General features: G+C 35.8%; 1 protein-coding gene across 2 annotated transcripts in view; it reads right to left on the bottom strand.

Moving 5' to 3' along the window:
- Window positions 1–2,487: 2,487 nt before the first annotated feature.
- SLC30A9 (solute carrier family 30 member 9) overlaps window positions 2,488–22,779 on the bottom strand; it is an 88,624-nt gene continuing 68,332 nt past the window's right edge. For both annotated transcript variants that reach the window (XM_004764078.3, XM_004764076.3), the window contains 5 exons: window positions 22,495–22,602; window positions 19,755–19,920; window positions 17,217–17,346; window positions 14,462–14,575; window positions 2,488–6,032 (listed from right to left, as the gene is read on the bottom strand). In XM_004764078.3, coding sequence (XP_004764135.1) covers window positions 5,988–6,032; window positions 14,462–14,575; window positions 17,217–17,346; window positions 19,755–19,920; window positions 22,495–22,602 — 563 coding nt within the window. In that variant the 3' untranslated portion in view covers window positions 2,488–5,987. The remainder of the gene's footprint in view (window positions 6,033–14,461; window positions 14,576–17,216; window positions 17,347–19,754; window positions 19,921–22,494; window positions 22,603–22,779) is intronic.

The raw sequence follows: 22,779 nt of genomic DNA, 5'->3' as shown, positions 1-22,779 counted from the left end.
GCTCCCTACTGAGCAAAGAGCCCGATGCGGGGCTCCATCCCAGGACCCTGGGATCATGACCTGAGCTGAAGGCAGAGGCTTTAACCCACTGAGCCACCCAGGCGCCCCCACTAATTACAATCTTTGAGTTAGATGATTTTCCCCAAATGTAGGCTAACATAAGTGTCCTGAGCACGTTCAAGGTAGGTTAGGCTAAACTGTGACATTTGGTAGGGTCGGTGTATTAAATGTATTTTCAACTTACGATTATTTCAACTTACAATGGGTTTATAGGGACATACCACTGTAGGTTAAGGAAGATCTGTATTTTGTTATACACTATAAAGATACTCTCAAATACTAAACAGATTAAATAGAATGACTTTATCCTATTGGCATTGTCCAAAAATAATTGTGAAATGGAAATGTTCTGTATCTACATTGTATAACATGGTAGCCACCGGCCACATGTTAGCTACTGAACACACGAAAATGTGGCTAATTGCAACTGGGGAACTGATTTTTCAATTTTACTTATTTACAAAATAGTCCCATGTCACAAGTGGCTACCATACAGTAAAGGACAGCACTATAGTGTTCCATCCTCTTGATGTAACAATTTTCAGTGAACACAAAACTCTGGAATCAGATATGTACTTCTTAAATTATAAGATTCCTTATTGTGTAAGTATTTTCCCATCTGTGTAGAACAGAGGAAATATATATACTATAAACTTGCATGTGGGTGTGCATACATACACTGAATTATGTGTAAGGACACATCATAAGCTTTCTCTGGGAGAAAGTTTTCTCTGGAAGAAGATGGGTAACTAGGGGTCACAGAACAGAGAATGTTCCTGATGTATCTGTTTGAACACATAATGTTTAATTTTAGATCACATTAAGTTTCATCTATTCAAATATAACTTTAGGGCATTCTATAATTTTTTGACTAATGCAAACCTCCACACCTTTCCCTAAATATTTTTCCTGCATGGTTCAAATCAATGACTGACAGTTGAACTAAGTAAGTAGTGCCTTCTGCATAGGTCTCTAAGGTGGTCTCTAAGTAATACTTGAAAATAAAACTTCGAAGTGACAGCCAATTCCTCAGCTTCTGTAAAGCGTCAATGTCTCACCCAAGCCCACCTCACCAGCCCCATTTCAAGAAGTCTAAATTAGACATGGCTTGGTATTCTGACTACTGAATATTAACTCACTGGCTTATTTCACAATAAAATGATTATTTTGCTTCCACTTTCTATTGAGTGCTACTCTTCTTGGGCTCTTGTGCTCAGCAGAGTGACTTGGAAGAGCCAAATTTATTTGCATTCAAATTTGGACTCTGCCCTTTATCAGCCGCATATCCTCAGGCTTCATAGATCTCCTGTATCTCAGTTCCCTCATCTGCATTCAATCATCTCTAAAAAAGGTAAAAAAGTAAATCATCTCTATTCCACTGGCTCTTTGTAAGGATTAAATGGGTTAATATATGTAAAAGGGTACCTGACATAAAAAACTCAAATTATCCTGTTGATAGCTATCATAATACCAATAGCTATGTTTTAAGTCTGTTTTAAAGCCTCTACAAGCCCATAAAGATACAGATAGAATTCTGTATTTTGCTATGCAAATTTTAAACAACTGTGCTTCTGTTCTAATTTTTTTTTTAAGATTTTATTTATTTATTTGACACAGAGAGTGAGTAAGAGGAGGAGCACCAGAAGAAAAGGGAGAAGCAGACTCCCCACTGAGCAGGAAGCATGATGCTAGGCTCAATCCCAGGAGCCTGAAATTGTGACTGGAGCTGAAGACAAACGCTTAACCAACTGAACCACCCAGGCACCCCTGTGCTTCAATTTTCCATAAATTTTGATTTAGGGGAGGGAACTATGTGCTCTCAAAATACCAAATTACTTTCAGTAATTACTTTGGTTTAGCTTCTTATAAAAAGGAAAGTACAGTTAGAATTCCTATAGTAGGATTAGTAGAGAATTCATCATGGGCCCCAGAGCAGGTTGGCTCTAGGTTGCAGCTTTTAGTGTTGTGTTGGTTTTTTTTTTCCCCCTCTAAATATGCTACATAGACACATCTCAGAAGAAATAACCTAATTAGCATGTTTAAATAATCTAGTTTCGTCAAAATGCAATAATATATACCAATAAGGGATATAACATTTGGAGTTTGTGCTTTTACCAAACATATGATATGCTAATGGTATGTTAGTAACAGTTCTCTTCCTAATGGTATGTTGTTAACGGTTCTCTTTATCCTGAAACTGGTTATAAAATGATTGAGTTGTTATATTTTGGTATTGTAAAACCAGGAAACTTACAAACAAGGATACTCAATGAATAATAAATTCTGCTCAAAATTACAGGCATTTTAAAGGTAAAATGTATCAATTTAGTTTACAGTTTAGTTCTTATTAGTACATGAGGTAAAGGAGGATTTAAGTTGATGAGACATTTATCAGGAAAGAAAAAAGAACAAACCCAAACTAAGAAGTGAACTGCTCTTACTTACATCTGACATTTATTAGGGAAAAAGCATCCTGAGGGGCTAGGGCCGTCTTAATCTGCCAGCAAAATCAGAGAGATGAAATACAGTATAATAAAAATAAAAATTTTCTCTTCCATAAAACCAAAGTCTAGAGATGCTACTAAACTTAATGCAAATATAAAGGCTGCCAGACCAATCTTCTACATAAATGCCTTCCAAATTTCCATTTCAGGCACAGGGATGAGGGATTTAGGGGAGACAAACTTTGAATCAACATTTTACCTTCAATTCTTTGCTTCACTGACTTCTGACAGTTTGGCAAATTGGGGGTCATCACATTTAAAAGAAATGCCAAAGCTTGACAAATGCAATCTAAGATAGTATAAATTCTAAATGCCTGTGCAATTTTCTGTAGTTTCTAGCATTCTACCTCAAAAAGTTATCAAATTTAAAACTTAAGTCATTTCCTTTAGATGGTGTAATTTTAGCAAAAAGCATTCTCCAAATTATGGGACAATTAAGGTAACACTAAAATCATATGCCCAAAATTCAAGTCTTATGCCATTTTGTTATTCAGGGTTATTTGGTGTGTGGGTAGGATGTATGTATGCAGAGATTAACTTTGTTTTTGAAGAAAATCTGAAAAATTTCCAGTCTAATCCTATCTCAGTTTCTTTAGTACACGTTCAGGAATCTCGCTCATTAAAATTGGATATTACTGGCCACCAAGATGGTCAACTTAAAAATAGGTCTCCATCCCTCATTCTCCTAACTGCCGTCATCTTAAAAATGTGCCACCTTACCCAGTTTGGGGCCTACTACTTACAGCTAATTGGAGGTCCATTCTCAGCTGGGACTAAAAACAGCGTATGTGTTCACCTTTGAGTTCCTGAGGTCAGCAAGTAGGAGTCAAGGGCTCTGACTGCTCTTCTCACTCTCCAACACTACTTTCACAATTACTTTATCACGGAAGCTATTTCCTTTGAAAAGATCAAGATTTATACGCTTACATGTTCAAATGCTATGAATGCATCATCAGGTCAAGACTTAAAATAGAATCATTAATTTAGAAAAACACAAAACCAAGAAACCTGAACAGATATTCTCTTATTTTGAAAAAAAAAGAGGCCCAAATTCTCTGGTTTTAAAATTCAAACTGCACTCTAATTTAAAAGGAGAAAAAAAAAATACAACAGAGCAGTGATAGCATACATTTTCACAGAAATACTCAAATTCTTAGATTATGCCATACGTCTTTATGTCAAATTGTGTTAAACTTTACAATATTAGTACAGAACAAAAATGGAAAGAAAAGACAAACATAAGCTTTCTATTATTATTTAAGAACTGGCATGACTTCAATAAAAATCAGATTAGAAAACTCAATGAAATATCAGGAATTGGTTTCTTAGGGAATCCTCAAAAAATCTACCATTTAGAATAACTTGTGCACATCAACTGTAACATTTTTTTCTAAATGAGTTAATTACTCTCATGTAGCTATGTGAAGTTTTTCAGAGTAATTTTACTGGGAGGAAATTGCATGTAATTTGGTACCTTCCCATATGACAGTGACATGGGACAAATGACAAGTGGGAACTAGACATTAGAAGTACGGAGTGAAGTATAATGGGTCAAAAACAGTTTAAAAAAAAAAGAAAGGGTAAAGAATTTGAAACCGTAAGAGAATCAAACTGTGTGTGTTACATGTGTATATGTATGTATATAATAATTTTGTATCTTCAAAAATAAAACTGGAATGTTATTTCACTTAAAATGTACATGCAAAATGCTTTGTAATGGTAAAAAAAAAAAGTACACTTATGTAAATTTTCATAATTTTCCAATAAATGACATTCCTGGATCAAAAAACTACCATTACAACCCCTTTAACCAAATGTTTATTTTTTGTTTCCAGGATTACAATTTGCTGTGATTCATTAACCTCAATCTAAGTAAGTTTTTAGACACTGACCTCATACAGTTAGGTCCTTAGGTCAAACACTCACTTATCCAGCAAAAGAAATCACCCAGCCATCAGTCTTGCCTGGACAATTCTCTCTGCTACCTGAACAATTTAAAGTGCGTATGAGTTGGGTGTTTTTTGTTGTTGTTTTGCTTTTTTTTTTTTTTTTTTAAGATTTTATTTGTTTATTTGACAGAGAGATCACAAGTAGGCAGCGGGGGTGGGGGGAAGCAGGCTCCCTGCTGAGCAGAGAGCCCGATGTGGGGCTTGATCCCAGGACCCTGGATCATGACGTGAGCTGAAGGCAAAGGCTTAACCCACTGAGCCACCAAGGTGCCCCAAGTAATTTTGATGAATGGAGACACAGCTATAGTTTTGCACTAAATTTCCATTACTGAATTGTATGCTTTTTCACCATGATACCTGATGATCACTAGAAAGCTACTTAATTACATAATGTTTTAGCCACATATTATGTTAAATGCCCATTTGTAACTGCAAAAAACTCATATTACAGACACACTATTGACTATGACATTATACAAAATCATGGCCACAAGTTTCTGCATAAGAAGAGATTTACTTCTCTTTCTCTTAAAGCAAGAAATACCCCACGGTTCAGATTTACATGAGTAGTGCCTTTTTAAATAAATTAAAAATAAAATGCTGTCCTGTCTGCAAAATTATAAATATTTCTAGTCCATTTTACAGAATGTTAAAATGTTTATAAATGCATTACCTCCTAGTAAATACACATTATGGCACCAAAGCCAGTGAAAAACATGAAAACAAACAAACAAAAACAGCCATCAAACTGGCCTATGGAAACATCTAGGGTTATTTTGGATCTCCTACACTGGAAAAATTAAACTAAAGAAAGAAAAAAAGTTAAGGAGACATAGAAATTTTACAAAATGGCAACTACTATAGCCTATGAGTGGACTGACATGTCTTCCTTCAATTCAGTAACTAAGCCATTTCTGGAATGAACATTTGTGGATAACTCGGTTAGGAAAGTGTTCCTCTTAGTGCTCAGGGCAGAATTATGTAGAAATAATTCCCACATTCTGTAAGAAAAAAAAAAAAAAAACACAGAGTGACTGTTTAAAAACCAAGATTTAGCCAGGATGTTCAAGACTGATGGGTTTTGATGGAGTGAAATCTTCAGTGGTCATAAAATTAAAAATTATAATCCTATGGATGTTGTTTATTCTTACCAATGTGAAGAAAGGAAACATGATTGCAAGGTACAATACACCCTGATGGGGTAAAATGAAAAATTATGAACAATTTAGACAACTAAAATGTTCTCTACTGAAACATAAAAACAAGATTTCCAAATTGATTCAACTTGTAATATGTCTCTCAGAAATATGAAGTAGTATTAGTTCTGTAGACTGCTGAACTGCCCTTCACATTAAGTATTTCCTCCATCTTAATAAAACAGCTTCTGAGTAGCATGGACTCCTTCGATGTGGGAGAGCAGGCTCGCCAAACTTGTTTCCAAGGCTTCCTTCCAAGGCGATTCATTCCATCAAATCTATAATATCTCCAAATCCACATGTCGCACTTCAGGATTTCGTTTCTGGAAGGAAAAAATCACCACCACATTATTCATAACATAAGAGAATTTTGCTTCCTTTTATTCCTTTAGATCACTAAAGCCACTGAAACCATATGGTCAAACAATTTCTTGGTAGTATGTTAGCAAGATAAAAATCAACAGAGGAATATTACACACTATGAACAATATGGTATTGCAAAACTTCCACAATATACTCATTTGGGGTAAAAAGAAAAATCACTGGAAGACAATAATAATAATAATAATCAGAAGAAATAATCTGAAAGAAAATAAAATATTCACTTATTCTATATATGTTAGCAATGAGCCATATAGTTTAGGGCCACACACTGTGCTAGAAAGTGGAACTATGATCATTAAATAAGCTTGTTCCTGACCTTGAGAGACTCAGTTTAGCCAGGGAGCCAAGTATATCAATAACCATCTACAAGCCAGCGCATTAACATTAACAATAATGACAGTTAACACTGAGGGGTAGTTACTTTTGTTTGGCCAAGTACTGTGCTAAGGAAGGGGCTTCACATGCATGTGTGTGTTTTAAAGCCCTCTACTAACTCAATCATTTCCATTTTCCATGGGGGAAAACAGAAGTCTGAAGAAATTAACTAGTCTGCCCAAACTTAAGGAGCTAGAAGTGAGTGACGAAGCCAGGATAGATTCCAGACTCCAAGCTCTTAAGCATTACAATGTACTATGATGCTAACTCTGGGAACAAAAATGTCAGGTCTATTACTTTAACTCGTGAGGTCCAGCAAGACTTCACTAAGGATGTAATATCTAAACAAGACTTAAAAGTAGTGACTTTTCTAGAGAGATGATGAAGAGGACCAGACAGCAAAGTCAGGGAGCCCAAGAAGCATGCACTGGCAGCATGGTACAGTTAGCCACAGAAGTTGCAGTGAGGGTGTCTGGGTGGCTCAGTGGGTTAAAGCCTCTGCCTTTGGCTCAGGTCATGATCCCAGGGTCCTGGGATTGAGCCCTTCGTCGGGCTCTCTGCTCAGCAGGGAGCCTGCCTCCCCTCCTCTCTCTGCCTGCTTCTCTGTCTACTTGTGATTCCTGTCTGTCAAATAAATAAATAAAATCTTCAAAAAAAAAAAAAAAAGAAGTTGCAGAGTGGGTAGGATCAGTAAGGAGGCAGGAAAGGCACGCAGAAACCAACTTGTGAAAAATCTTAAATGCTAACTTAAGGACTTCATTTCACTAACAACAGAAAATATCTTTATTATGGGCCTACTCTGTGCCAGGCACTGAAGTATGTAGCAATGAAGAGGAAACAAACGGTACTTGTTTTCGATGAACTCTTGTCTGGTGAGGAAATGCAGGTAGGTGAGCAGGCAATTTTAACAGACTGCTGCTACTTGAAGAGCAAGGCAGAAAAAATGAAGAGCAAGGTAAAGGTCTTGGGATTTTACGAGTACAAAAAGGAAGGACACCTAACTCAATCTGTGGGGTAATTTAAAAATGTAGTAAGATGGAACAGAATGACATTGTGAAAAGGGAGAGCAGAGAGAATGTATAAAACTAATTATATACCTTACATCTATTAAAGAGGGAATAAATAATGTTTAAATCATGAGGAGCTTAAGACTTTCATATAGAAATATGGTACAAAATATAAAAAATATTAACATGGTTATCTCTGAGCCAAAGGATTGAGGATGGTGAGACTGGCTCAGTTGGGAGAGCGTGTGACTCTTGATCTGGGGGTCATGAATTCGAGCCCCACGTTAGATGGAGAGATTACTTAAATAAATATTAAACAAATGGATAGATAAATCAACATGGGAGGAAAAACTCTTCTAAGGGATTCTGATAGTCAATCAGGATTAATAATTCCTAACTTAAAAAAAAAATAATATCCTAGGAACATTTGCATATTCCCTGTATTAAAGGAATTTGAGTATAAAGACAAAAATCTGATGTAATACTGGAATTGAGCTCCAGTTAGAGCATTCTACTGAGTGTGCACTGAGATTTTTCTTATAACTAGTTTTGTTCAACTATACTTGAGGGTTCTTTCCTCTTGGATCTTAATGCAAGAATGACCAGGGCCCCCCCAGACACAGGTGTACCCTTTTGTTCTCAATGCTCTCTTTACCTTAAACTATTTGCTCTATTTAGAATTCCCTAAACTCATTAAAGAACGAAAAAGATTTCCTTTTCCTCAAAGAGAAATGAAACTCAATTTTATTTTCCCTTCCCAGTCCTCCCTAACCATCCTAATATGACTTGAAAAAGTTTAGCTATTAATGAAAAATTTGAAAATATTCTATCTAAAAAAACACTATGTAACAAATGTGTACCAATAAAAATTTAATCTCAAGAAAAAGTAAAAAGCTGATGTAGTCTGTTTTAAAATCAAGTTTTTAGGGAGAAAACTATCAAATTCCTAAAATTTAATGTGCCAAATACAAAAAGAAACACACAATATATTTGCTGAATGAATGAATGAAAAAAAATAGAATATCCTTAAATTTTAATATTTAGTGACTAATAAGAGTTCATGTGCATAGCAGAAACAATACATTTTGTTAAATAGAAATGAAAATCAATAAGTGGTGTTCAACTTACAATTTTCATTCATTTTTTTCAATACTTAACTTTTTAAAAAGATTTATTTATTTATTTGAGAGAGAGCACGAGCAGGAGGGGCAGAGGAAAGGAGAGAGAATCTCTCCGTCTCACATCAAAGCCTGATGTGAGGCTCGATCCCACGACCCCGAGATCATGATCTGAGCCACCAAAAGTCAGATGCCCAACAGACTGTGCTACCCAGGCATCCCTCAACAAATATTTATTGATTTATTATGTCCTAGCCAGTATCCAACTTGAACATTTTGCATACCACAAATTTATTTCAAAACTCGCTATGGAGAGATGAAAACCACATTGTATAACTTATTTTGCAATGCTGCAGACTCAAGAAAATGCTATAAGAGCATGCAATTCAAGAAGCAAAAGATGGACTAAAGAGCAGAACATTTAACTGGAATACTACTTATTAGGAATTTGCAAATACTATGGCATCTTCCCACTAAATTAATTCCCAACAGAACTGTTGCCTCCCAAACACAAAAAAAAACTTCATGGAGGGATAGGAGAAGAGTCTAGCCACAGAATGACATAGAGGTAGAACAAAAAAAAAATTAAATTAGCAGTTCAAAGAACTTCAAAATAAAAACAAAATATATTTCATATTTATAATATGGGACTTTATAAATTAGCTTCTATTATTTTTCATGCTATAGATTTTATGCCAAAAATACCATCCATTCTAATAATGAGATCGATGGCATTACTCAAAAGAGATGGCCATACTGCTAAATTTTATCACTGAGGCTGATCTTCCAAAATAATTGAATAATTATTAAATTTAAACCTAGAAGGCAACCAAGCTTAGATACGAAAAAGAAATATGCCAAAGTTTCAGTTTTCAAAAGAAAATCAGCTATTTTTCCTAACAAGAAACAAGAATTAAATTCATGCACTCTGTTGGTTTGGTGCCTCAACTATGAAGAACTTTAAGATAAATTAGGGAGACCTGGGTGGCTTAGTTGGTTAAGCATGTGCCTTCAGCTCAGGTCATGATGCCAAGGTCCTGGGATTGAGTCCCACATCAGGCTCCCTGCTCAGTGGAGAGCCTGCTTTTCCCTCTATCCCTCTCCCCTCTGCTCATGCTCTCTCTCTCTCTTGCCCTCTCTCTCACTCTCTAACAAATAAATAAATAATATCTTTTTATTTTTATTTATTTATTTTTTCGACGGACAGAGATCACAAGTAAGCAGAGAGGCAGGCAGGCAGAGAGAGGGAAACAGGCTCCCCACCGAGCAGAGAGCCCAATGCGGGGCTCGATCCCAGAACCCTGGGATCGTGACCTGAGCTTACAGCAGAGGCTTTAACCCACTGAGCCACGCAGGCGCCCCAAATAATATCTTTTTTAAAAAAGATAAATTACACCTTATTACCTTAGTCAGAGAGGTTTTCAACTTAAAGGTATAAGTTAACTTCGTTTCCTGGTTTGAGAGACTTATATTTCAAAAACACGTACGGATTAGTTTAGTCTCTTAAAGATTTAATAGTTTCTAATTAAAGCACACAGTTAGCTAGACAAAAATAATAAATTTACCTGATTGTGATAAAAGTAAATATAAGAATGACCAATTTGTTAACTCAAACCTGGTTTCTGACTTATTGTTCCTATTAAAGATAAAATAAAGATTTAGTCTAAAAGTCCATTATTTTATCCATGTCAGGGAAATAAAAACAAACAGAATGGGAAAAGCAAAGATTATTTAGTCTCATTTCACCCTGCACAAAAATAGTCACCTGGCATTATGTTTAGAAAAGTGATTTTTCAAAGTGTGGCCCAAAGATCCTGAAACCTTTTCTTTCTTTTAAAGATATGTTTGTTTGTTTTATTGAGAGCGTGTGCACACACTTGAGAATGTGCACGAGCAGGGGGAAGGGCAGAGGGAGAGGGAGAAGGAATCTCAGGCAGACTCCACGCTGAGTGCAGAGCCTGGATGCTGACTGGGACACAGAGCTCAATCTTACCACCCTGAGCAGAAATCAAGAGTTGGTCGCTTAACCAACTGAGCCACCGAGGAACCCCTGAAACTTGGTCAAGGGGGCTTCCAAGGTCAAAACTATTTTCATAATAACCACTGATGTTATTTGCCTTTACTAGGCTGATATTGGGTGCCTGGGTGGCTCAGTTGGTTGAGCAACTGCCTTCGGCTCAGGTCATGATCCCGGACTTCCAGGATCAAGTCCCACATCGGGCTCCCAGCTCCCTGGGGAGCCTGCTTCTCCCTCTGACCTTCTCCTCTCTCATGCTCTCTCTCACTCATTCTCCTTCAAATAAATAATAAACTATGCTGGTATTTCCTCTGATGACATATCAAAGCAATGGCAGATAAATCTGATGGCATCTTTGCACAATTTAAGGCAACTGGCACCAAACCAGACAGTCACTGGGCTTCTTTATTGTCAGACACGTAATTTAAAAAAAAAAAAAAAAAAAAAAAAAGCCAGTTTCACTTTAGAATGCCCTTCATAATCAGGGTGCCTGGGTGGCTCAGTTGGTTAAGCATCTGATTCTTGATTTTGGCTCAGGTCATGATCTCAGGGTCTTGGGTCTGAGCTCCCAGTCGGACTCCACACTCAGCACAGAGTCTGCTTGGGATTCCTTCTCTCTCTCTCCCTCTGCCCTCCCCTCACTCACATTCTCTTTCTCTCTAAAATAAATAATATCTAAAAAACAAAATGTGGGGCGCCTGGGTGGCTCAGTGGGTTAAGCTGCTGCCTTCGGCTCGGGTCATGATCCCAGGGTCCTGGGCTCGAGTCCCACATCTGGCTCCTTGCTCAGTGGGGAGCCTGCCTCTCTCTCCACCTCTGCCTGCCTCTCTGCCTGCTTGTGTGCTTTCTCTCTCTCTCTTTCTGACAAATAAATAAATAAAATCTTTAAAATAAAATAAAATAAAAAAACCAAAATGTCCTTAATGAAAAAGTAAATACCCTTCATAAAGTAGTAAAAACATTGGTTTACTAAACCTCAACCCTTGAGAATATTTTTTAAAATGGTCTGTGAAGCATCACCTGGATGGCCCAGTTGGTTGAGCCACCGACTTGGTTTCAACTTGGGTGGTGAGGCTCAGGGGGTGACTCTGGGGCTGGGGGATCCACCTTTGGTGGGCCCTGCATTCAGCACAGTCGGCTTGAGATTCTTTCCCTCTCCCTCCCCTTCTGCTCCTCCCCACACTTGCACTTGCTCATGCACTCTTGTTCTCAAACAAATAAATATAATCTTTAAAAAATAAATAAGATATTCCATGACAAAATGGAAAGTGTTTCGAAAGCCCCTCTGCTTCTGAAGTCTCACAAGGAAAAGCGCCTCTGTGACTGCTTGAATTATGGGTTGAGGGAGATGCTTTTTAATCTAAACACCATTTAGGGGCGCCTGGGTGATTCAGTTGGTGGAGTACGTAACTCCTGATTTCAGGGTTTAAGAGTTCAAGCCCCACACTGAACATGGAGCCTACTTTAAAAAAAAAAAAAGGTGAGCTTATCTAAAACCCAGTTTTACTTGAAAGAAAAACTAACAAACTATGATTATTCAAATTTGGGTATTTGGCAGAGATCTTCTTTAAAAGTGAACAAAATAAATTTGTTACTTCAAGGAAAACAATAATATTTGTTGCTAATGGTAAAATGCAAGGTTTCTAATGAAAATCAGAATACTGAAAAACTTCTATCTTACCACTACGACCCCGACAGCTTCCCAATACTTAGAAATATATCACCATTTGAAAGATATGTACAAATTCAGTGAATCAGTATTTCTAACTGGCCAATTCATAACATTCCAGAATCATGCATGGGTTAAAAGATTCAAAGTACAAAGACAGACTAATAGATTTTAAAGTAATAGTGTATAGCAGATAATTAATCATACCTAGAGAGACATCTGGCTTTGGCCCTTGGCTATGGGAGGTGATCTCTAGGCCCTTGGAATGCCCTGATTAATTTTGTCTTTATCTTTGGCCACACAGTATATGTTCTATATCCACAAGGGACTGGAGACAAAAAATGCGGGCTTTTCCTTGCAGTGGCCAGAGATGAAAGGTTGACCAGCCAAGCAGTCAACAAAGGAGCCCCAGTAAAATCTCTGGACACCAAGGCTCGGTTAAGCTTCCCTGGTTGACAATACTCTGTGCAAACTGTCACACATCATTGTCAGAAAATAACACTGTCCATGACTCCATGGGGAGAGGACAACTGAAACTCTGTGTTTAGAACGCTGTCTTATGTATCTCTTCCCTTGGCTAGTTTTAATCTGTGTCCTTTCACTGTATTAAATCATAACCATGAGTCTAAAGGCATTCAGTGGGGGTGTCTGGGCAGTGCAGTCAGTTAAGCACTCGATTCTTATTTCAGTTCAGGTCATGACCTGAGCGTGCTGAGATCAAGCCTTGAGTTGGGCTCCCCACTCAGTGTAGAGTCTGCTTGGGATTCTCTCTCCCTCTCCTGGCCATGCTCTCTCTCCTTCTCTCAAATAAATAATCTTTAAAAATAAATAAATAAATAAAAGCATTCAGTAAGTTTTGTGTCCTTTTCATGAATTATCAAACCTGAGGGTGACATGAGGAACCCCTTGAAATTTGCAACTGGTGTCAGAAATTAGGGTAATCTTGTGGACTGTGCCCCCTAACTTCACAAACAGTATGTGAAACTTCTCTGATACAGTTGAGGATTCCACATTGCAACTAAGCTTCAAGAGGCTAAGAGTTGTCAGGTATTGGTATCATATCCAAAAAGAGTATCACAATTATCTGAAAACACATTAAGAATACTTTTAAAGATTCTTCCCTTTTCCCTTTTCTTCTTATTCTTCAACCAAAACAATGGGATTATGACCTGAGCTAAAGGCAGAGGCTTTAACCCACTGAGTCACCAAGGCGCCCCAGTTTATTATGGTTTTTTAAATGAATATTTTTAGAGCTCTCAATTTTAATTTATGATTTAATAAACATCAATAAATATTAATTCAAATCAATAAAAGCTCTCTGGGTCCTGAATAATTTTTAAGAATATAAAGAATCTTAAAGATGAAAATATTTGAGAACTGCTCATCTACAAACTTGAGAATCATGTTGTAAACTATTATATTAACATAAACACAATCATATTATTTGAAGTGCTTCTATTACTCTGGTAACTAGAGTCTAAAAGAAAAAATAGTAAGTAGTGACAGAAATGCTGCCCTTCAATTTTTGTTATTTGCCTTCAGTGTTTAACAAACCTGAAGAATGGTCAACAGCAGCTGAAGAAAATGCACTGCCTTCAACAAGCTATGTATGTTCAAGATCATTTATAAGTTTTATTTTTTCCAATAACTTGAACTCAAGAGTCAATAAATGACAATTTGAGAATACTGAGAGTTTTAAAGATAGTCTTATCAGGTAATATTTCAGTAAAAAACCAATAGGTTGTAATGATCTCCAATGGAACAGAAGCAAAAAGAAAATATAAAATAATGACAGATGGAGTAAAAGGAAGATTGTGGATATTCAAGGTCACATTCTGTTTTTTCAAACTTTTGAAGAGAATCTAGTTTCCATTTCTCTAGAAACTTTCAAAATGCTTTTTATTTCAGAACAAACATAAAACCTTTAGCTACTTTAGAAACTAAGCAGGCACTATCGAATAGTGGTTGAAAGTACAGAATCTGGAACTGACCAATAAATGCCCAATTCCCTACTTCCTTGAGTAAATTACCCAACTTCCTTGAACCCAGTGATTTTTCTTGTTCACAACCACAAACCATGAGGTTACTGAGAGAAGTACACATATGATACAATCAGCACAGTGTTCTGACACAGAGTAAGTACTTAAGAGTCAGCATTATGATTATTATGATTACATCTTACTTTTAGTTCTTTCTCAAGTCTATCTACTTCAGCTCCTAAAGTATCAATAATGTTTTCTCCATGTTTAAGCATAAAGGTCTCTAGTTCTTCAGGAGTTTTCACTTCTTGAATTTCCTATAAAGAAAACAACAGGAAAACAAAATAACTTTTTAAAAAATCGTATTAGTATACCGATGAGTTCTTTAAAAAATTTTAACAAACACCATTAAATTTAGCAAAAAACTTTCACGCTGAAGGTGATGAACCACCTAGTTCCAAAAAAATTTAATTCAACAAAAAATTAAGTATAATACTTCACAAAGATAGCATTACAAAATTAGTGGGAAAAGAACAGACTATTCTTCAATAAACAGTGCAAGGACAATTCTTTTTCTATAGGAAAAAAAGATTAAACCTCTATCTCAGATCATTAAACAAAAAAATAATTCTAAGCGAATTCGAAAACTAAGGGTAGAAAACAAACCACAAAACATTTAGAAGAAAAAGGAATATTTTTATGATACTGGAATAAAGAAGTATTTCTCAAGCAAGATAATTAAAAGCCTAAAGAAAAAGATTGTAAATTTTAAAAAACACAATAAACCTTCTGTCCAATAACAAAGTGAAATGGTTAACCACACAGTAAAAGATATTTGCATTTCATGGGGCGCGTGGGTGGCTCAGTGGGTTAAAGCCTCTGCCTTCGGCTCAGGTCATGATCTCAGGGTCCTGGGATCAAGCCCTGCATTGGGCTTTCTGCTCAGCAGGAAGCCTGCTTCCTCCTCTCTCTCTGCCTGCCTCTTTGCCTACTTGTGATCTCTCACTCTGTCAAATAAATAAATAAAATCTTAAAAAAAAAAAAAAGCTATTTGCATTTCACAACCGAGGAAGGATCAGTGTCCAGCATATTAAAAAGAAAATGTTTATTAATTTTTCAGAATAAGAAATTAACTAAAAAAACAAGCAGTATAGGAAATCCCAATGGTCAATAAATTTAAATGTTTAATAACCTCACTGTTACTACGAGGGGGGGACAGAAATTATAATTACATATAAATCATCAGTTTCATATCTATCATAATGACAAAAATTTAAAACTGTCAGTATAATACCATCTAGTAAGAATGGAAGCAACAGAAACTTTGATGTACTGATGGTGGAAATTAAATTGACACAATTTGGAGCACAATCTGCCACCTAGGGAAGATGAAAGTAAGTTTGTTTTGTTCTGTTTTTAAGTAAGCACACCCAGCATGGAGCCCAACATGAGATGAAGACCTGAGCCAAAATTAAGAGCTGACATTTAACCAAATGAGCCGCCCAGATGCGCCAAGTCTAGCCCAACTATTTCAAATCTAGCTGTACAGTATCCTAAAGAAATTCTTACATGTCTGAACAGAAAACATAAGAGAATGCCATTGTGGAAATAAATATGCATCAAATGAAGACTGGATAAATAAACTGCACTATATTCATAGAATATCACATAGAAATTAAAATAAATGAACAAAAAAAAATAAATGAACTAGACTTGTGTGTGTGTATGTGTGTGTATGTGTATACATATACAATAATATGAAGGAATTTCAAAACCATGCTGAGTTGTGTTTTTTTTTTTTTTTTTTTAAGATTTAGCTATTTGACACAGAGAGATACAATGAGCGAGGGAACACAAGCAGGGGGAGTGGGAGGGAGAAGGAGGCTTCCTGACCAGCAGGGAGCCAGACGCAGGGCTCATCCCAGGACGCCAAAGGCAGAGGCTTAAAGACTGAGCCACCCAGGTGCCCCTCAAAACCATGCTGTTAAGCAAACTATAGAGGAAATCAGAATCAGATGGTATGATATCATTTATATCAATTTTGAAATATTCAAAATGTTACTATATACTTAGAGTGCTAAGAAAAATCTGTTGAAAAGTATAAAAACTGAATGGAAATGACTACTAAATTCAAGACAATTTTTAGTTCTAGGGATGGAGGAAGAAGAATAGATCTAGAAGGAGAAAACAAGGTCTTCACCTGTTTTTATAACAATTCATTTCTTTTTTGAAGATCCTAAGCAAACACAGTAGAATAAAATGTTAAGATTTGATAAAGGCAAGTGGTAATATAAAATGAACTTTGCACTGTTCATTATATTATCCTCTCAATTCTCTTTTAAATTTAATTCTTAATATAAAAGCATGGGATGTAGAATCACAGAGCTCTACATTCACATCTGACTCCATATTATGGCTCTGCAATTTTAGACAAGTTACTTAATCCTTCTGTGTCTTAATTTGCCTACATATAAAACTGAGTATTATTTCTTTACCTCACAGAGTTGTTGAGAGTATACTAGAAAACATATGTAAAACGCCTAGCCTATGACAAGCACTTGAATAGTACTTTGCTCCGCTGCTGTCTCCTCAGACCCACTCTAGAGCAAATAAAATGGCTGTCAGATTTTGGAACCCTAAGAAGTTGAAAGCAGAAGTAACTTTAAGACCTGTAAAAGTTTTATTTTGTTTACTTAAAAAGTAATTTTTCTGGGGCGCCTGGGTGGCTCAGTGGATTAAGCCACTGCCTTCAGCTCAGGTCATGATCTCGGGATCCTGGGATCGAGTCCCACGTCGGGCTCTCTGCTCAGCAGGGAGCCTGCTTCCTCCTCTCTCTCTCTCTGCCTGCCTCTCTGCCTGCTTGTCATCTCTCTGTCAAATAAATAAATAAAATCTTTTTTTTTTTTTTAAAGTAATTTTTCTAACTTTGACAAGAAAACAATAAATACATAAACTTACCTGTAACATTTGGTCAAAATCTTGCTTTTCCAAATACGATCTTGTAACAACTCGTCCATCAAAATCTACTTCTGCCTTAAATCTTACTTTCCCTAATCCCAGATCTGTGGCTTTAACGTCATGAATTGCCCTGCAATGAATAACAATGCATACAAATTCATATATGCACACATATACATTTTAATGGCACAAAGTACAGAATTCTTATTTTTTTCCATCAGTGATGGACCAAGATGGCTTTCAGAGTATTCACCATTAAGTGCCATCTATAAATTCCCAAATGTCCATTTAGCTATTTGTGTGTAATGCCATACAAAGACGCAAACTTAAAAAATATTATTCTATGGCCTGTATTTACATGAATTGCATAGTTTGTGGATTAAAAAAATGAACTCTAAATTGCTTTTCTACAATGTTGTAATTTTGTCTCATAATTCCTTTTCTTCAAAGCTTCTTTAGAAGTCTTCATACAATAGTGAAGCACTCTATTAGAATGAGGTTAGTGATGGATCTGATATGGGGAATAATGAGCCAACACATACACACAATGTTTAATATGGTAGCAACTACATGGCAGGCATTTAATGAATGGAATTCAGGGAAGTAGATAAATTTACCTTACAGATTATAAAATAGCCCTAGAGGGGCCTAAGTGACTTGCCTAAGGTAATTTAGCTAGTTAACAGCAGATGCAGGACTCACCTCCAGATCTTCAGACACCCATACTCAATGCTCCATTATACTATGCCTCCCAGAAATGTCCTAGTGTTGTAACTACTTTTCATCCCTTCTTCCCTAGCCCTCAGTAATGAATCTTCCTTAGAAAACTGTTGAGAAATTCTTTTCTTTCTATGATAACCACTATTAACATCTTTTCTTTATGGTATATATAAAATAACAAAATACTCTGAATCCTAGTGATATAGAAAGCTATAGGAAAACATGCCTAAATGAGCTTCAAATACTCAAAACATTTGACCCTAATTTCTGAGTGATCCTGAGCAAATCAGTAAATAGTGAGTCTAAAATTCTTTAGACAGAAATAAAAAAGCATCTTTATCAATGATTAAAGTATGAATGATTTAATACTTACAAAGTTATATATACCCAATGAATCAAAACTTGTCCAGATAGGCAAGAAGCTATATAATTTTTTCATTTTTAAAAAGCTTATCTACCTCAATCCTAACAAAATATTATGAATTTCATTATTGGACTAATACAGTATAAAATAATGTTCAGAGGGAAATTCATAACTGTAAAAGCCTATTTTTTTTTCAGATTTTATTTATTTATTTGACAGAGAGCGATCACAAGTAGGCAGAGAGGCAGGCAGAGAGAGAGCAGGAAGCAGGCTCCCTGCTGAGCAGAGAGCCCAATGCGGGGAAAAGGATATTAACATGGATTAATCAAGTACTAAGCCTAATACTAATTCTAAGAATACTCAACTTCTAGTCTAATCTAACATGGTAACTACTTTTCCAGATTAAAAATATAGGGCTTAGAATATAAATCTAGTATTATTTTACTCATTTGTTTTACTGATTTGGATATACAGGTCATTCTTCAAAGACTTAAAGATTCTGGTTTTAAGGGGTACCTGGGTGGCTCAAGTCTGTTAGGTGTTCAAGTCATGATCTCATGGTTGTGGGATCAAGCCCCGTGTCTGGGCTCTATGCTTGGAGGGGAGTCTGCCTGAGATTCTTTCCCTCTGCCCCTCCCCAATTTGTGTTTTCTCTCTCTCAGATAAATAATCTTAAAAAAAAAAAATCTGGTTATAACACAGAAGAAAAATACATTCTTTTAAAGTTTAACACATATGTAGCTAGTAGAAAATTGGGATTTTAAAGGATTATTCCCTCCATGTCACTCTGAAACTTGAATTTCCTATAAAGTACTAATTAGAACTCTGATTCTGTTATCTCCTAAGTCTTCAGTTCTTCATTTTTTCCCCCCCAAGGTGGGGCTGGAACTTACAACTCTGAGATCAAGAGCTGCATGCTCTACTGACTAAGCCAGCCAGATCCTCCTTCAGTTCTTCATTTTTACATCATTTAAAAGATAAAGATTGTAAAGAAAAACTTGTAAAATGAGCTAAAACAAAACGTCTATTTTCAAAAGGAGTATAACTTATATTCAATTTGATAATCACTTCCCCGTTGAGTAAAAATCTTCTTAAATTTAATATAGCAATTTGTAATTATAATACAAATACGAGGCAAGAGTAAATACAAAGGTTCCACGACAGTGGTTCTACATTAAGGAGACAATCGCTTGTAAACTTCTGTTCCCACTACATTATCTAACTGTTCCTTATTTTAAAAGTTAAAGATATACAGAATTTAAAAGAAAACAGGGAGCTTCCTAAATGTTTTCACTTATTTTCTTTTAAGGTTACAAGTCTGAAAAGTCATAGATTAAAAAGTTCTATCTAAAAGTTAGGGAGACACAAACCCTTCTGGAAGTTTTTAAAAGCCAAGCATTTCTATTTCTTAGTATGTTTTGGAAACCTTAGCAGCATCACTGGAATAAGCTGACCTTACTGATGGGTCGTTCTCCAGGAGTTCAGTAAGCCGCTGTACTTGTTCTGGCTGGATGGATCGCCCTAAGAGCGCTTCCGTGTTGGTGTAGATGAGGAATGCTGAGACCATGCCTAATAACGTGCCCACACCCAAAGAACCTAGGCTGTCATACAGAGGATTACCTAAATAAAGGACAGGAGAAGTCAGTAAATTCACATTTTCTATTGTTTCAATAAGCTTTAGTCAGTAAAGAACCAGAATTAGTAAAACAAAGGACCTGAGATACATTCCTAATTCCTTTAATGACTTTCTCCTAATAAGTTTACTATACTACAAAATGGGGATGCTACATACGCTTCACAATACACAGGCGTATTATGTGGTTTAATTATTCAAGATCTAATTCTTGCATATGGTCATTACATGAGTGAGGGTTCAGAGCATTTTAGAGACATCATATACATACTACTAATATAACAAAATCCATTTCTTTTTAATGTATCAGTAGCACTTTTCCTGTCCCACGCTGGCAACACTGTGAGATCAACAGCTGAAAAGGGACCACTTTTTGTCTCTTATTCTTCTCAAGAGTCTGTGAGAGAATGAAGCCATACAAAAAATGATCTGGATCTCTCTTTTCATTTAACCAAGGATGTTACATAGCTAGTAGCATTCCAGATACAAAGGGGAGAAGTTAATTTATTGCATGCTACAGATAAATTAGAGCAGTAGTCCTCAAAGTACAGCTATTTACCAGCAGCTGCAACAGCATCGCTTGAGAACTTGCTAAAAATGAAGTTCTTAGGCCTCACCTAAGACTTTCTGAGTCAGAAAGTCCAGAGTTGGGACCAACATTCTTGGTCTTCCCAAGCCCTCCAGGTGATTCTAAACTTTGCCTTACGTTGTTAGGTCTTAATTCTCTCCCAGAACCAGTGAGAAGAGTTGATTTATTATCTATGAATGTGTGGGTTTGTATTTACAAAACAGACATCCATAAATATATTTTAAATTTTTATAATAAATTTTACATACAAGGCTTTTATAATTAAGTCTTTTTATCCCAAAGATCAAATGTCAGTACTAAATTTAACTCTCTTAATGCCTGATAGAACATACATTTTACTAAAAAAAGAAGACAATTTGCATACTAGTTTTAGTAACACTTAGACTATAACACTGAAAAAGTAAAAAAACTAATCTGTGCTAAGGTATTAAAAATGATCCAGTTGACTACAGGGTGTTAATCAGAGAAAGACAATTATCATATGATCTCCCAGATTTGAGGAATTTGAGAGGCAACATTGGGGTTTGGCGGGTAGGGAGGGAAAAAATGAAACAAGATGGGATCGGGAGGGAGACAAACCACAAGAGACTCTTAATCTCACCAAACAAACAGGGTTGCAGAAGAGAGGAAGGGAGGGGAGGCTGGTGGGCGATGGACATTGGGGAGGGTATGTGCTATGGTGAGTGCTGTGAAGTGTGTAAACCTGGTGATTCACAGATCTGCACTCCTGGGGCTAAAAATACATTATATGTTAATAAAAAATTAAAAATTTTAAAAAAAGAAGAAAAAAATGATCCATTTGTAAAATATAATCCACTAGGAGGCTTGTAATTAGAGTTCAAAATCAAATACTATTCTTTAAAAATCCAAATTTCCCTAATTATTATTTAAAAATATACATGTATAAATAATCCTATAGAAAACAGAAATATTAGTGGGAAAGTATTTATTTCTTGGCATGTTATTTAATTTAAATGAATTAATTTAACTAATTAAAACAATGTAAAACTCTCAAAACAAAAACTTATGTAAGTTTGATTTGACTACTTTTATTATTATCCAAAGGAAAATAATCTATTAATAGATGACTTATCATCAAGTGACACTTTCCTTAAGCCTAAGATTTTGCTAGGTGATAATCTGTCTAAGAAATGTCTAAAATGGTAAGGTCAACCAGAAAAACACTCAGAACTTTTAGAAATATTCTGGATCACAGTGAATATCAGAGAACGCTGGTTTAGTCTTGAGATGTACATTTGAAATGAGTAAGACTCATCCATATTTCAGGTATTTTAAGAAACATGCAGAACTGTGGAAGCTCATCACCTACAATTACTTCAAACGTGCAAAGACAAACGGATAAGCATGGAAGAAGTTCCATTCCAAGAGAGTTCCATCCTCAGAAATGGAATCTTTTCATACTACATGGTTCTTTTGTTTTAGAAAATAAAAATGATTTCTCTGTCTTCTCACTGGCTTGTATTGAATTGTTCTGCAAATTAACTAGCTACCAAAATGAGGATAAAATCAACTAGAGAGTCTGGGAAACACGAAAGCAACAGCAGTTATTATTGGCACTAACAGTGGAAGACAAGTGAAGAAGAGCTACAATATATATTTATTTACAATTTTAGGGTTTATAAAGTTCTCTCCCACATATTAATAAACCTTCAAGGTCACTAGGCCAAATATTATCAATACTTATTAGGCTCAGAGTAGCTGCATAATTTATTAAGGCAAAGGTTTAGCACATTAGAGAAATGCTCTAACAACAGCCTTCTTTATTTCTGAGAGAGAACTCTGAAGGCTTTTATCGTCTTATCTGTCTTATACAAATACAGGATCAGCGTGGAATTAGCGTTTAACCATCTATTGGTTTAAAGTTATTCAATGATATAAAAGAAAATACACACATATTAGAGAATTATTTAAGTAGTACAAATAAATCACCTGTAACTTAAGAAATATTTACCTGTTATAGAAGTAAGGCCCATACACGTAGCTGCTATGGTCACTCCCAAGACCGCTGCAGTATCCTCCAGTAATATAACATTTGTACTAGGATCACGACTTTCCATTACTTAATCATTGGGGTAGAGACAAGAAAAGAAACTTTCTGAAATCCCAATCTGATACTATCATGTAACATTTTAATAAGTATCTATCTCAAATTAAGATAAAAATTAAGATTAAAAAATGTATGAGATCCTGATTTTAAAAACCCTGTTCAATGTAAACATAATTTATTGGTTTAAAT

This window comes from Mustela putorius, unplaced genomic scaffold (assembly GCF_011764305.1).
Source record: "Mustela putorius furo isolate JIRA1106 unplaced genomic scaffold, ASM1176430v1.1 tig00000083_pilon_pilon_pilon, whole genome shotgun sequence".
Taxonomy (NCBI): domain Eukaryota; kingdom Metazoa; phylum Chordata; class Mammalia; order Carnivora; family Mustelidae; genus Mustela; species Mustela putorius.
This window is presented reverse-complemented; position numbering and strand designations above follow the sequence as displayed.